Genomic DNA, 13,569 nt, shown 5'->3' on the forward strand with positions numbered 1-13,569 from the left:
TCTTAGAGAAGATCGACAACAAAGTTCCATGGATAAAGGAAATCACAGGGGAAGGAAGGGAGATTGTTAAATTCATCACCAACCACCACCAATCTCAGTACTCCAAATTGGAGTTGTTAAAAGTTGTTGAGACAAGATATGCCTCAAACTTCCTGATGTCGTGTCGCCTTGTTGAGGTTAAGCATGCATTAGTTTCTATGGTGGTGAGTCAAATTTGGGTTGGGTGGAGACAAGCATATTCTGAGCAGGGATATATGGTGTGTAGATTGTGCCTTGATGAGGATTGGTGGACCAAGATAGATTTCTTGCTAAAGTTCACAACCCCTGCATTTGAGCTTCTTCGGAATGCTAACACTGACCAACCTTTCTTAGAAGAGGTATATGATGGCATGGATTCCATGGTTGAAAAAACTATGGAAATCATTTCACAAGAGTCTCCACAACTTTTATTTGTTGATGATCATTTTGTTGATTTAGTCAAGAAAATCATTGTTTATAGGTGGAACAATTTCAACACTCCATTCCACACTTTAGCACATGCCTTGAACCCCAAATTTTATGATGAGGAGCTTATTGCTCAAAGATATGGGAAGAGGAAGGCACCCCATAAGGATAGAGAGGTGGCTAATGGGGTGAAAAAAGCCCTTATGAGAATATTTCCATCTCATCTAGACAGGGAAGTAAAGGAAGAATTTGCTAGTTTTTCCAGTTTTGTTGCAGGATTAGATGATTATGTAGATATATCAACTTTGGAGGAGAGAAGCACCATGAATCCAGTTAGGTGGTGGATTTGTCATGGATAAAACGGTGTACATTTGCAAAACCTTGCCATTCGTGTTCTTTCACAAGTTGCAAGCTCTTCATCAACAGAAAGGAATTGGAGCAACTATGGTTTTAACTTTTATTCATTCTGTGAAGCGCAATAAAATGGGCTCACAGAAGGCAGAGGATCTTCTTTATGTGCACTCCAACCTTCACCTTGCATCTCGTAGGGGTCCACAATACAAGAGTGGTCCTTCTAAAGAATGGGATGTGGATGCAGAAAGTCCTGATTTGGACCTCTCTCTTGTTGCCCTGAATATTGAGGTCCAGCCTGGAAGTGGAATTGGCCCATCATATTATTCAACACCACCATCACTATTGAGCATGCTTTTGCTTCTATTTTTGATGAGGATTAGTCTTTTGTCTTTATAGTTATTGAGCTTCATAATCTTTATTGTACTTGTAGCCTCATATATATGATAAAGGCTGATTTTGAGATTTGTATATATAATAAAGGTTGATTTTGTATATTCCAATATTGCTATTTTTATTATGTGGTCATTCATGAGTAAACGTGATGTAAATTTAATCATAATGTTTAAACTTTAAATGCAATAAATTATAATGTATCTTGTATGCTTTATGATTGCACATAACATTTCTTAAATGTCCTAAATTCTAATTTCTAATATATATATATATATATATATATATATATCGCGTTTCCCATTTTCCAAAATTTGGGGGGGTCACGTTTGGTACCCGTGCCCGTTTCATAAACTCGTACCCATTTCCCTGTTTCATGCAACTTAGATATAAAGCTATGTTGCAGGAAACGTGGTACAGAGGTCCGTTTCCGTACGGAAACCTAGTACGAAACTCGGGAACGCGTCTGGTACAGTCGTGAAACGCGTTTCCAGCCGTACTTCCACGTTTCCCGAAACAGAAACATGGCCAGTACGGCCAAAAACGCGTTTCACGGCCGTACGACCCACGTTTCGTAATTAACTTGTGTTTTTTTTAATTTTTTTTTAATTTGTTTTTTAATTTATTTTTAGGGTTATCTAGTGCCTTCTAGTTGCTTCTAGAAGCCTATCTAAACTTATAAAAGAGAAGTTTGTCTCATTCTCTCATCACACTATTCAGCAAGTCGTTTCTCTTGGAGACTGGCAGTTTCAGCTAGGGTGTTTTGAGCAATGAGCAAAGTAGATTTCAGCAGCAGAAGCAAGAGATTTCAGCAGCAAGAGAAAGAGATTTCAGCAGCAGATTTGGCTCAGCTACAGCCATATTTCTCCTCTTTTCTGGCATTTTGGGGTAGATTCAGCTACAGAAAATTAATTTGGGTAAGCAACATTCATTTTGTTAGTTTTTCCTACTATTTCTTCAATTTTTTTTAGGGTTTATGCTGCCAAAAATATGAAAAACGTTTTTTATTTATAGATTTGTTAATTTAATTTATTTTTGCAACAGATTTGGCTCAGCTACAGCCATATTTCTCCTCTTTTCTGACATTTTAGGGTAGCTTCAGCTACAGAAAATTAATTTGGGTAAGCCACATTCATTTTGTTAGTTTTTTCCTACTATTTGTTCAATTTTTCTAGGGTTTATGCTGCCAAAAATATGAAAAACGTTTTTTATTTACAAATTTGTTTTTTTTATTTATTTTTGCAGCAATGGCTTCCAGCCAAAGTGCAGCTGCAAGTTCAAGCCCTAGGACCAACCCAAGCTCTGAATATTATCCTCTTTGGAGGCATGTGACGAAGATTCAAAAATGTGGAGGTGGTGGCTCATGGGAATGATGATGCAATCTTTGCAATAATTCGTACAAGGGCTCCTACCCAAGAGTGAAGGCACATCTATTACACGGAGGAGGACAGGAGATTTCAGGTTGCACAAAAACGGCAGATCCATTGGCAAGGAGAGCATATCAAAGAGAGCAAGATGAGGCGAATGGTACTAAGAGAAGGCATGATGACCTTACTCAAGCTCCATCTAACATTGAGCCAAGGATTGTAGCTGAAGCAAGAAAGAGGGGAGTCTGTCCAATTCAACAACATGAACAACCAGCACCCAAATATACCAGAGGCCCAAGGGCATCCCCTTCAGTTCAGGATAGCAGAATTGCTAAATTGGTGAATGTGCAAGCAAGAGAAGAAACTGATTCCAGAGTGGCTAGGTGCATTTATGCATGTGGTATCCCATTCAATGTTGTTCGCTCTCCTTACTGGCAAGATATGATAAGGGCAGTTAACAAAGCTCCTCAAGGGTACAAGGGGCCCAACTATGAGAAAGTCAGAATCCAGCTTCTCAAAAATGAGAAGGACCTTGTGGAGGAAATTTTAGCTCCAATTCGTTCTTCCTGGAGTAGCTCTAGGGTTACCATAGTCTCAGATGGTTGGACAGATATAAGGCGCAACCATTGATAAATATCATTGCCACTTCCCCCAAAGGAGCAATGTTTATCAAGGCAGAAGACTGCTCAGGAGAGGTGAAAGATGCACAATTCATTGCTGATGTTATTATAAAAGCTATTGAACAAATAGGGCCTAACATGGTGGTGCAAGTTATCACGGATAATGCACCAGTTTGCAAAGCTGCAGGTTTAATTATTGAGGGGAGGTATGACCACATCTTTTGGACACCATGCATTGTCCATAATCTAAATCTGATCTTTAGAGGAGATCGACAACAAAGCTTCCTGGATAAAGGAACTCACAGGGGAAGCAAGGGAGATTGTCAAATTCATCACCAACCACCACCAATCTCAGGCCATATTTCGAGAGTACTCCAAATTGGAGTTGTTGAAAGTTGCTGAGACAAGATATGCCTCAAACTTCCTGATGTTGCGCCACCTTGTTGAGGTTAAGCATGCATTAGTTTCTATGGTGGTGAGTCAACTTTGGATTGAGTGGAGACAAGAAGATTCAGAGCGGGGATCTATGGTGCGTAGATTGTGCCTTGATGAGGATTGGTGGATCAAGGTAGATTTCTTACTAAAGTTCACAACCCCTACATTTGAGCTTCTCCGAAGAGCTGACACTGACCAACCTTTCTTAGGAGAGGTATATGATGGCATGGATTCCACGATTGAGAAAACTATGGAAATCATTTCGCAAGAGTCTCCACAACTTTTGTTTGTTGATGATCATTTTGCTGGTTTGATCAAGAAAATCATTGTTGATAGGTGGAACAATTTCAACACTCCATTGCACACTTTAGCACATGCTTTGAACCCCAAATTTTATGATGAGGAGCCTATTGCTCAAAGCAATGGAAAGAGGAAGGCACCCCATAAGGATAGAGACGTGGCTAAGGGGGTGAAAAAAGCCCTTATGAGAATGTTTCCTTCTCATCTACACAGTGAGGTAAAGGAGGAATTTGCCAGTTTTGCTGCAGGAATAGATGATTATGCAAATATATCATCTTTGGAGGAAAGAAGCACCATGAATCCAGTTAGGTGGTGGATTTGTCATGGAGAAAATGGTGTACATTTGAAAAACCTTGCCATTCGTATTCTTTCACAAGTGGCAAGCTCTTCATCAGCAGAAAGGAATTAGAGCACTTATGGTTTTATTCATTCTGTGAAGCGCAATAGGTTGGGCTCACAGAAGGCAAAGGATCTTGTTTATGTGCACTCCAACCTTTGCCTTGCATCTCGTAGGGGTCCAGAATACAACAGTGGTCCTTCTAAAGAATGGGATGTGGATACAGAAAACCCTGATTTGGAGCTCTCTCTTGCTGCCCTGAATATTGAGGCCGAGTCTGGAAGTGGAATTGGTGCATCATCTTCTTCAGCACCACCATCCACTGTTGAGCATTGTGCTGCTTCTATTTTTGATGAGGATTGTTATGATGAGGATTAGTCTTTTGTCTCTATAGTTCTTGCAGCCTTATAGTCTTTATTGTACTTGCAGCCTCATATATTAATATAAATAAAGGCTGATTTTGAGATTTTGTCCTTGGATATATAATAAAGGTTGCTTTTGGATTTTCCTATATTTTTATTTTCATTATGTGATCATTCATGAGTAAATGTGATGTAAATTTAATCTTAATGTTTAAATGTAATAAATTATAATGTATCATTAATGCTTTATGATTGCATATATATATATATATATATATATATATATATATATGATACGCGTTTCCCTGTTTCCAAAATTTGGGGAGGTCGCGTTTCGTATCGCTTCTTGTTTCGGAAACTCATACTTGTTTCCCCGTTTCGTGCAACCTAGATATAAAGTTTAGAAAAAGGTAGTCATCATCTTGCTAAGGCCCCTCAACAGTCGTCGTATACAATCATTGTCAGGTCAATTTCCCACCCCCAATCGCATTCTTCATTAGCCGCCATCGCCCCATTTGCAGCCCCTGCAAGGCATCAACAACACACACCTCACATCACATATCCAAGGCGCTTGTGAGCTCTTAAGTCTCTACGAATTTTATTCTTGTAAAGTGTGGGATATTGTTGCTGAAGACCGCAACAGCGTGTATCTTGTTTTGTATTAGTTGTGGGTTTTAGGGTCAGATATATACCACCACCATTACATAGACCCATTTGTTGTTGTATAAATTACAGCAGATAATTCCACTCAACCAACATACATTTTAATTCAACCCGTTGTGTTTGCATATCTGTACAACCCATCAATCGATCGTACACAGCAAAACCACTACCGCTGAGGGAGAAAAGGGCACAGCAATAAAGATACTAATTTAGATGCTTTGGTTTAAAGTTATAAAATCAAAGTTATTATAAAAGCGGTTTAAGATGAAGCATTATAAAAAGATAATTTGAAGGAGAAAGATTTAGTAAAATGTATTTGTGAAAATTTGTAAAAGTAGTATTAAATTCCCTTCATTATAAAATAAAAGTGACCGAATGAAAAACACAAAAATAAAAAGGTTGGCGTAAATCCAAAAAGGTTGATTTTTTTATATATAAAATATATATATATATATACACACACACACACACACACAGAAATATTGGATGGGGTAGCCACTTCATTTAGTGCCTACTACGCAAGACATGATGGTCCCTTTCTATCTACTTCAAGTGGTGGAAGTCCTACTAATTATGAAACCAGCCCCTGTCATTGGTTTAGGGAAGCATGAGACAAGTAGCAGGGCAACCAAGAAACAAGACCATGCATTACCTTTCCCCTAGAGGGTAAAGAAATAAATTCCTCTTCCATTAGTCAAGTCATGCTTACGCATCCTCTCAGTAGGATCCTTCATCCTAAATACAATGAAGTTTTTAACATTTCCCTACAAGAAGAAAAAAATAACACTACAGGACATTACATTGAAATCTAATTCAGTAACACCAAAAGACATACAAGATATCTTAAAAGTAATTTTTCAAGAGAGTAAAAAAGTGATACAAAGTATGCAAAGGGAAGTTGTCAAAATCACAGCTGACAAAAACGAAAAAAGTTCTCAACTTAAGGACCATAGTGAAAAATTATTGATGCAAATTAAGAAGGACAAGAAGTCATTGGAAAAAAAGGTACAACAACTTATCGACAAGGAAGCATCAAAATCTTCGAATTTAGAAATTCAAGTTAGAAAAGGAAATAAGACTGATCAACTGAATATCACAACTCAGAAAATGACAAGCCAATTTAAGTAAAAACATATTTCGATGTTGCAGTTTAGATGATGAAAAATCCAAATGATGATGTTGTAACCAACTCAACAACATCAGTACCTAAAGTAAACCAGGAAGTTGTCACATATATGAGAAAGGAAAATCAAACCACAAGAACTCCTTATCAACACTTGAATCACAAGAGCAAACAACTCAATAAGTCTACATATCTATACCACTCAGAACAAAAACAACGAACTTATGTTACAAAGACTAATAATGTCAGTGCAATTCAGTCTTTTGTTGAAAATTCACACGAAGTATCCACTAACCGCAAGATTCCACAATAGATTACTTTAATATGATTAGATCTCTTCTCAGTTCGACAATTTTGTTTATCACTCATAAGATCCTATAATCTTGTATCATCGAAGATGACAACTCGAAAAATTCAAAAAGGTGCAAATAGATTACAAAACAAAGAAATGGATGACACGCTTTGTCAACAATAAGCTTTGAGGACAAAGCTTTTTGAAAAGGAAGGCAATGCTATGAATATAATTTACATAAAAATAATATAAATATAAATAAATAAATAACAATCATAATAGTAATAGTTAGTTAAATAATAATTAGCTAATGAAGAGGCATATCTCTAAAGACATGACCATTCATGAAGGGGCACCTCAACCCACCTAGGTATATAAGCGGGACCTCATTTGTATCATCATCTCATATCTTTTGTACTCTCTTATATAATATATTATTGTCCTATCATGGATATTTATACATTTCAGATCTTCTGAGTATTTTGTTGTGTTTTTGAACTTTGTTCATAAGTGTTAAAAAACATTGCAAGAAAATCTCAGTAACATCACCAAATTGCAATTTTATTCGCAAAAGGCCCTCTTTTTTTGTTTTTTACAATAAATAAAAATCTATATATATATATATATATATATATATGTAAAAATCACAAAAAAAATTAAACAAATCACCTTAAGTAACTTTTTTTACGTGATTTTTTGTGGTTTTTTTGGTCGATTTTTTACCAAATAGTTTCCCAAATTTTGACGATGTTTTTTTTTGTGTGTGTATATATATATATATATATATATTCAAAAAAAACATCTAGAATGCCAAATTAGTTGCAGAATATATGAAAACATGCATATTTGTACATCAATAAAGATAGAAATGGCATTCATAGTACATTAATAATTAATCATTCAAACATCGACCCTCTAGAATCTAGATTATATCAAATTATGAACAAACCATACAAATTTTTAAGCCATATAATAAAAATTAAATCATTAACTTATTGAATGAAATAGGTTATCTAGAAATTTTCAACAACAAGACCAAATAGTTATGTTTTAACAATAGGCCATCTATACACCGAAATATGAAGACCAAAAAAATCCAAAAATATAAACTGATCTAATTGCTAAACAGCTCTCTACAGAAGAAGTGGTCACCAGTTGTGAAAGCACTCAGGTTGCCAACATTGTAGCTATGGGGTAAACCTGCTCCCTACAGAAGTGGTCACCAGTTTGAAAGCACTCATGTTGCCAATGTAGTAGCTATGTGGTAAACCTGCTATGCATGTTCCTCCACTCCTTCACAAGTCATAGCTATGTGGTAAACCTGCTATGCATGTTCCTCCACTCATTCACAAGCTATGTTCCACCATCAGTTATATTGGGATCCTCATCATTGGTATTATCCTTCATTCTTTCCTCTTGTCTAGCCTTTGCCTCTACCTTGATCCTCTAGAGTCTAGGGACAGCAGTCGACACCACCCAATTTTGATGAAGCTACCTAATCCAACATTTAAAATATGGTAGAAAAAGCTTAACATGCCTGATCAATGATACTAATTTGAGTGAATGGTATATTTTTCCTAGGTCGTGACAAAGAAGTTCAACAATCAACACCACCAACACAGGAGTACATATAACGCTTGATACTCTTGATTAAATGCCAATCGCATGCCCTCATATGTGATAGAATCCAATGAAATGCCACAATCATGAAATACAACTGTTAAGTCTGCCGAATTTTGAATGGTATAAGAAATTCTATTTTCTCCATATGAAGTCCATTGAGGTTGGAACCACTCTCAGCATCCTAAAACAATTAATGGTAATGTTAAACATTTAAGTAAAAGGATAGAAAGGAAAGACAAAGGAAATGGAAACTTTAAGAGGATGAAAGGAAAAGATAAAAGAAATGTAAACTTTAATTTTAAATAATTTAACATTATCATAAGGGAGCGCCTTGGGAGCATGCTCCCTAGCTCTGGGAGTGTCCTTGGCAGTGCCACGCTCCCAAATTGGCAGGGAGCATGCCCAAAAGGTATGAAGCACTCACCCAAGGGCACTCTTGCTCAAGGCATGGTTCCGAGGCCGAAAGAGGGGGGGGTGACAATTCCTGCAACACTGCTCTTGCCTAGAAGGTACGTTTAGCAGATTACTTAGACCTGCTCAAATATGGTTCCATACAAGTTGGAAGTGCAGGTCCAGGACTCAAGCAAGCTTTACAGATAAATATAATTTGGAGAAGAGGGATTCTATCAGAGGCACTGTTCTAAAACAATTTCCAGGTTGTCCTTCAACTCAGATACCTGATTCTGTTTTAAAATACTATTTCTGCTGCAGATAAGACTTTTTCGGCTGACCAGCCTGTTAAAATTTTAGATTTTGCTGCTTCTCTTATAATCTTACCTTAAACATATCAGATTACATACGAATGACTGCATATGGGTTAGCATCAATATATTAACTGAATATTTAATGGTCCAACCAACTGAGAGTACAGTGATGCTGGCAAATAACTTTCTTCCAGTCTGCACTTGATCTGATATTTAATGATTACACTGCTCTGATATACTAGATTTAATCACTTCAGAATATAATTTTTAAGCTATGGAATCAATCTTACCTTACATTTTCCTTTCCTTGGAAAAAAATTGTAATCCCATGCCTCAGTAATCTTGATTGTAGGATATACACCCATGCCTCTATAGACGTCTTGAGGTAAATCATCCCACCCTCAGGATCATCAATTCTCATTACACTCAGCATTAACCATATGCACATCTCCAGGATCTCCCTCTCCTTCACATGCCCATACTTCTATATCCCCTCCAGAGGAAGTAATCCTCTAAGAAGCCCTGCTTCAAGCAAGAGCACCAGCAGCTTTTACCTGCAAATCTCACTGCCAAGTTCCCTGCAGCAAACTTTGCATAGTTGCAGATACATGATTTCCAAAGCCCTAGCAATTCTCCCAATTTTTCCTTTTCTATTTCATCATATTCTTTTCTTCCCTGTCTGAATCTGTGCTGTCAATTACCTTTTTTAGTCCTTATGTTAAATACAGATTTATAGGGAAACTCAAAGTAACTTTCATTATCTATTATGTCTCTAAGAAGATACTAATGGAAACATTGTGGTAATCCTGTCTCCAAAATGCGACACCTGTTTTGCCATTTCTTACTCTAAATGGAATCTTACAAAGGATATTGCCACATACTAGTCTTTTTATTCTGTGCTAGTAAACAAGTCCACCCTGGCTAAACACCAACCCACAGCCTGTGTGGTTGGTTCATTTCCTTCAATGATAGAACCATGAAACTGCAGGTTGACTGTGCACAGAGACATATGCTTGTATTTTCCTGTGCCACTTTCGTATCCTAGATGCCAAACTTATCTAAGTGGTTTTAAGAATCTCTGGCACTAACAAGTAATTACATCTGAAAAAAATCCTCTTTTGGGTAATTAAAATTTGAAGTTGATTGAACGGAACTTTGCCTTTCATAATCATTGTCAAACTTTATGTAGATGGTTTGAAATTCACTGATACACGTAATTACCTCAAACAAAAACCTCCTCCTGGCTACGAAACTGCCTGTTTATTCAGTCACTCATCATCAAAAGGCACCAACTTTATTTTTAATAGAAGTCTTTCCACTTCAGTTCCCAATAACAATTTCAATATGGAGACAAACTCCTTGGCTCTTTTGGCATATGGGAATTATGCCAATTCATTATATCTGATTTTCAGTGTTAGCCTTGTTTATTGGTCCTTACCTGGAAAACCATATGCATGTGTACTCATATGGCTGTTTAAATGTTACAATGGAGTAACCTACATTAACATATGTTTGTTCAAACTATAAACTTTAGAATCAAGTAATCTGCAAAAACAAAATACTATCCTTCCTTATGTTGAAGAGATGCTTCATAAGGAACATCTTAGTACAACATGCTTCATAAGGAACGTGTGAGTACCTTACATATTTTATTATTCTCTAAGAAGATGGTGCTGGATATGCAGATTGTTTGATCTGTCAAACATAATCAGATCAAACAAGGGTAACACATTGAGGTCGTGAGGGCTGTCTTGAGCAAAGCCCGTGGAAAATATTGAAAAATATTGACTGCTATGGAGAAAAGTTTTTAAGAGGTGCAGCACCTTTGAAAAATGCCTTCAGCGTGATAAGAAGTTATTGGTATAAAATTTTATATCAGTATACTGTCATCATACCCATTAATAACTGATATTATTGTTATCATTATTATTCAGTTTACTTATTAATAAATTTTCAATGTAAACCTTATAAAATGTTTTATACATTAATTGTTTTACACCCTACTCAATATGTTTCCCAGCACATACTACATAAAGCATGTAGCACATATTATACACAGCATGTACTCTAAAATGAGCAACTATAAATTTTATGTACCCAAGTAAAGTATAGTATGGGAGAAGAATATATACCCAACCAGCTTGCAAAGGCAACATACATCAATCGCTGCGCACCAGAAGGTATTTCTCTTGCAATGTCATTATGAATAATTGGGAAAAAGGGAGGCCAGTTTTTCTCCTTGATCACAAAGCCAGCTACAAGCAAAAGAAGCCATTAGTATTGTAACAAGGAATGTAAACAACTTTCAAGAAATAGCACAAAAAATGCAAAACACATGTTCACTTCAATTTTAAAGCATTAGAAGTCTACTTACTGCGTGAAATAGCTTCTTCCCTTCTCCTGAGTTCCTACACCAATTCAACGAGTGTTAGATTGTACCTTAAACTGCATATGAGTATTGATTTTAATAATTGGGTTTTTAATGTTACTAACTTCAACTGATATCAAAAACCAATGCATAGATATCACACCCAAAATGACAACTGTATAGTATTGACACATGAAAAGTTTTTGATCTGAAAGTCCATATATGAACATTACAAAATTGAAATCAAACTACACAACAACAAATAAAGCATAAGAAGATCTTTCAGATGACAAATATCATGGACACACTGTATCGATTTAAACCAAACAAGGAATCTATTTTTATTTTCCAGACACCACATATACCTGCTCTTTTCTTTTGAGTTCTGCGTCCCATGATTCCAACTCCTTTTCCCTTTTCTTTGTGTCCTGGATATGCCATTTGCTAAATGTTAAAAACACAAGAAAAGCAATCAATCAATATATTATTTATAACTCTCATAATCATGAATTGCATAATCCGGCATACTTTTGTTGTCCCAAGTGGAATGTCTACAGTCACATCTCGATCATAAGTGAAATCTGATGGTTCAGGTGCAAGAGGTGACAACTTTGAATTTGTTGCTGATGCAACACCTGTAGACTGCAAACATCAACATTCTTATTAATCTAGTCCTGCATTGAACTTATTAATCAATGATAACCTTGGTTCCAAATGCATATCAAACAATAAACGAAACAAAACTTCATTCTTCAGAAACATCAATAAACCATGTATTTGCCCAGAGCTCAAAAAGAATGACATATGACAGTGAAGAAACAGTCAATTTTAAAGCTTCTAGCAATAAATTAGTACAGATTAGATAATTTTAGGAATTTCCAAAGAACAACCACACGATAGTAGTCAATGGGACTCAACAGAACATCATAAGTGCAAGGAGCAAAAATGCAACTATGACAACTTTATCACAAGCAGAAAGGTAAAAAAAAAAGTACTAAGTACTAAGTACAAACTAAGTGCAGAAATAATACCATGACCAGTATAAAGCACAGATGTCAAGGTGTGCCGGAAGTTAGAACTACAGGCAGAAGCCAAATGGAGGGACAGAGAAGATGGATTCTCAATTGAATCATCAATAACCACAAAGGGGCCAATACCCTGCATTATAATGTCAAGAATACTTGGACCAAGGCCATGGTTGTGCAATCCTAGAATGAACCCTATATCAACAAGGTCCGTAACTTCTACCACTCAAGTTCAACAAAAAGTATCTTTGAATGGAAGACTCAAAGCCTGAACATATGTATAGTGTAGTACATTATACAAAAGGAATCTGGCTCTAGGACCTCCAAGCGCTGGTACATCTCTCACTCAGGTGGTATTTTTATTGAGATCTAGAACATATGCTCCATAAAAGTCTCATTGAGTTCATTTGACCCATGAGGGGTACGTTGAAGTTCTTGGTAGCTTTGGAAGGTCTACTACATGAATTTGGTGTCTTAGCATGTAAGAGATGGTTGATTGCCTCTTTAGGTGCTTGCTTGGTGGAATAAGTGATTTATGAATTCTTTCCTAAGTCTAACTTAGCAAAAGTACAATAATTAAACTCAATTAATTATTGTGGACCAGGCTTGCAAACATTCCAATATCACGACTTTTTAGTCTAGCTGATGTTTGCCAATTTTTACCAATATTTTCTTGATTTTTATGATTTTTGGTTCTCCAGCCCTTGTCAATTTTATCCCGATGCTGATGTTTGCAACATTGTAAGGACAAATAATAAATAATCAAATTATTTAAGTGACTTAGATATGATCTCAACAACTGAACTCAAGCGAGGTGAGTTCTCATCTCAATCGTCAATCACTTAGGAGATTACGGTTAGATATTTGGCTTAATGAAGTTATAAAATAAGCTTAAGGGAGACGTGAAGTTACATAAGTGGAGGAAGTGATTTTCTTCTAGAGCGAGAGCCTCAGCGAAACTGAAGAGAAGGGAGGAAGAGTGCAAGGAAATTTCAAGAGTATTTCCAGGAGGCCGAGTTCAAGAAATCAACAGGCCGACTAACTGAAGCGCAAAGGAGGCCGAGTTGTGGAAAGGTCGATTTATCTAGTGGGGTGATTTCCTTGAGTGCACAGGGATCATTCGAGGACCGATTTGCTGGTGCAAGAATGTACAAGGTTGAAT

At 36.5% G+C, this 13,569-nt stretch overlaps 1 protein-coding gene across 2 annotated transcripts in view; it reads right to left on the minus strand.

Annotated features, from left to right (window-relative positions):
• LOC149267593 (secretory carrier-associated membrane protein 1-like) overlaps positions 1 to 13,569 on the minus strand; it is a 152,382-nt gene that overhangs the window by 65,187 nt on the left and 73,626 nt on the right. For both annotated transcript variants that reach the window (XM_089433627.1, XM_089433635.1), the window contains exons 3-6: positions 11,911 to 12,024; positions 11,748 to 11,810; positions 11,389 to 11,422; positions 11,147 to 11,269 (exon numbers count right to left, since the gene is read on the minus strand). In XM_089433627.1, the coding sequence (XP_089289753.1) occupies positions 11,147 to 11,269; positions 11,389 to 11,422; positions 11,748 to 11,810; positions 11,911 to 12,024 (334 nt within the window). The remainder of the gene's footprint in view (positions 1 to 11,146; positions 11,270 to 11,388; positions 11,423 to 11,747; positions 11,811 to 11,910; positions 12,025 to 13,569) is intronic.

Source organism: Pinus tabuliformis, chromosome 6 (genome assembly GCF_031772625.1).
Source record: "Pinus tabuliformis cultivar Carrire ecotype Pingquan chromosome 6, CPIR1, whole genome shotgun sequence".
In the NCBI taxonomy this organism is placed as follows: Eukaryota; Viridiplantae; Streptophyta; class Pinopsida; order Pinales; family Pinaceae; genus Pinus; species Pinus tabuliformis.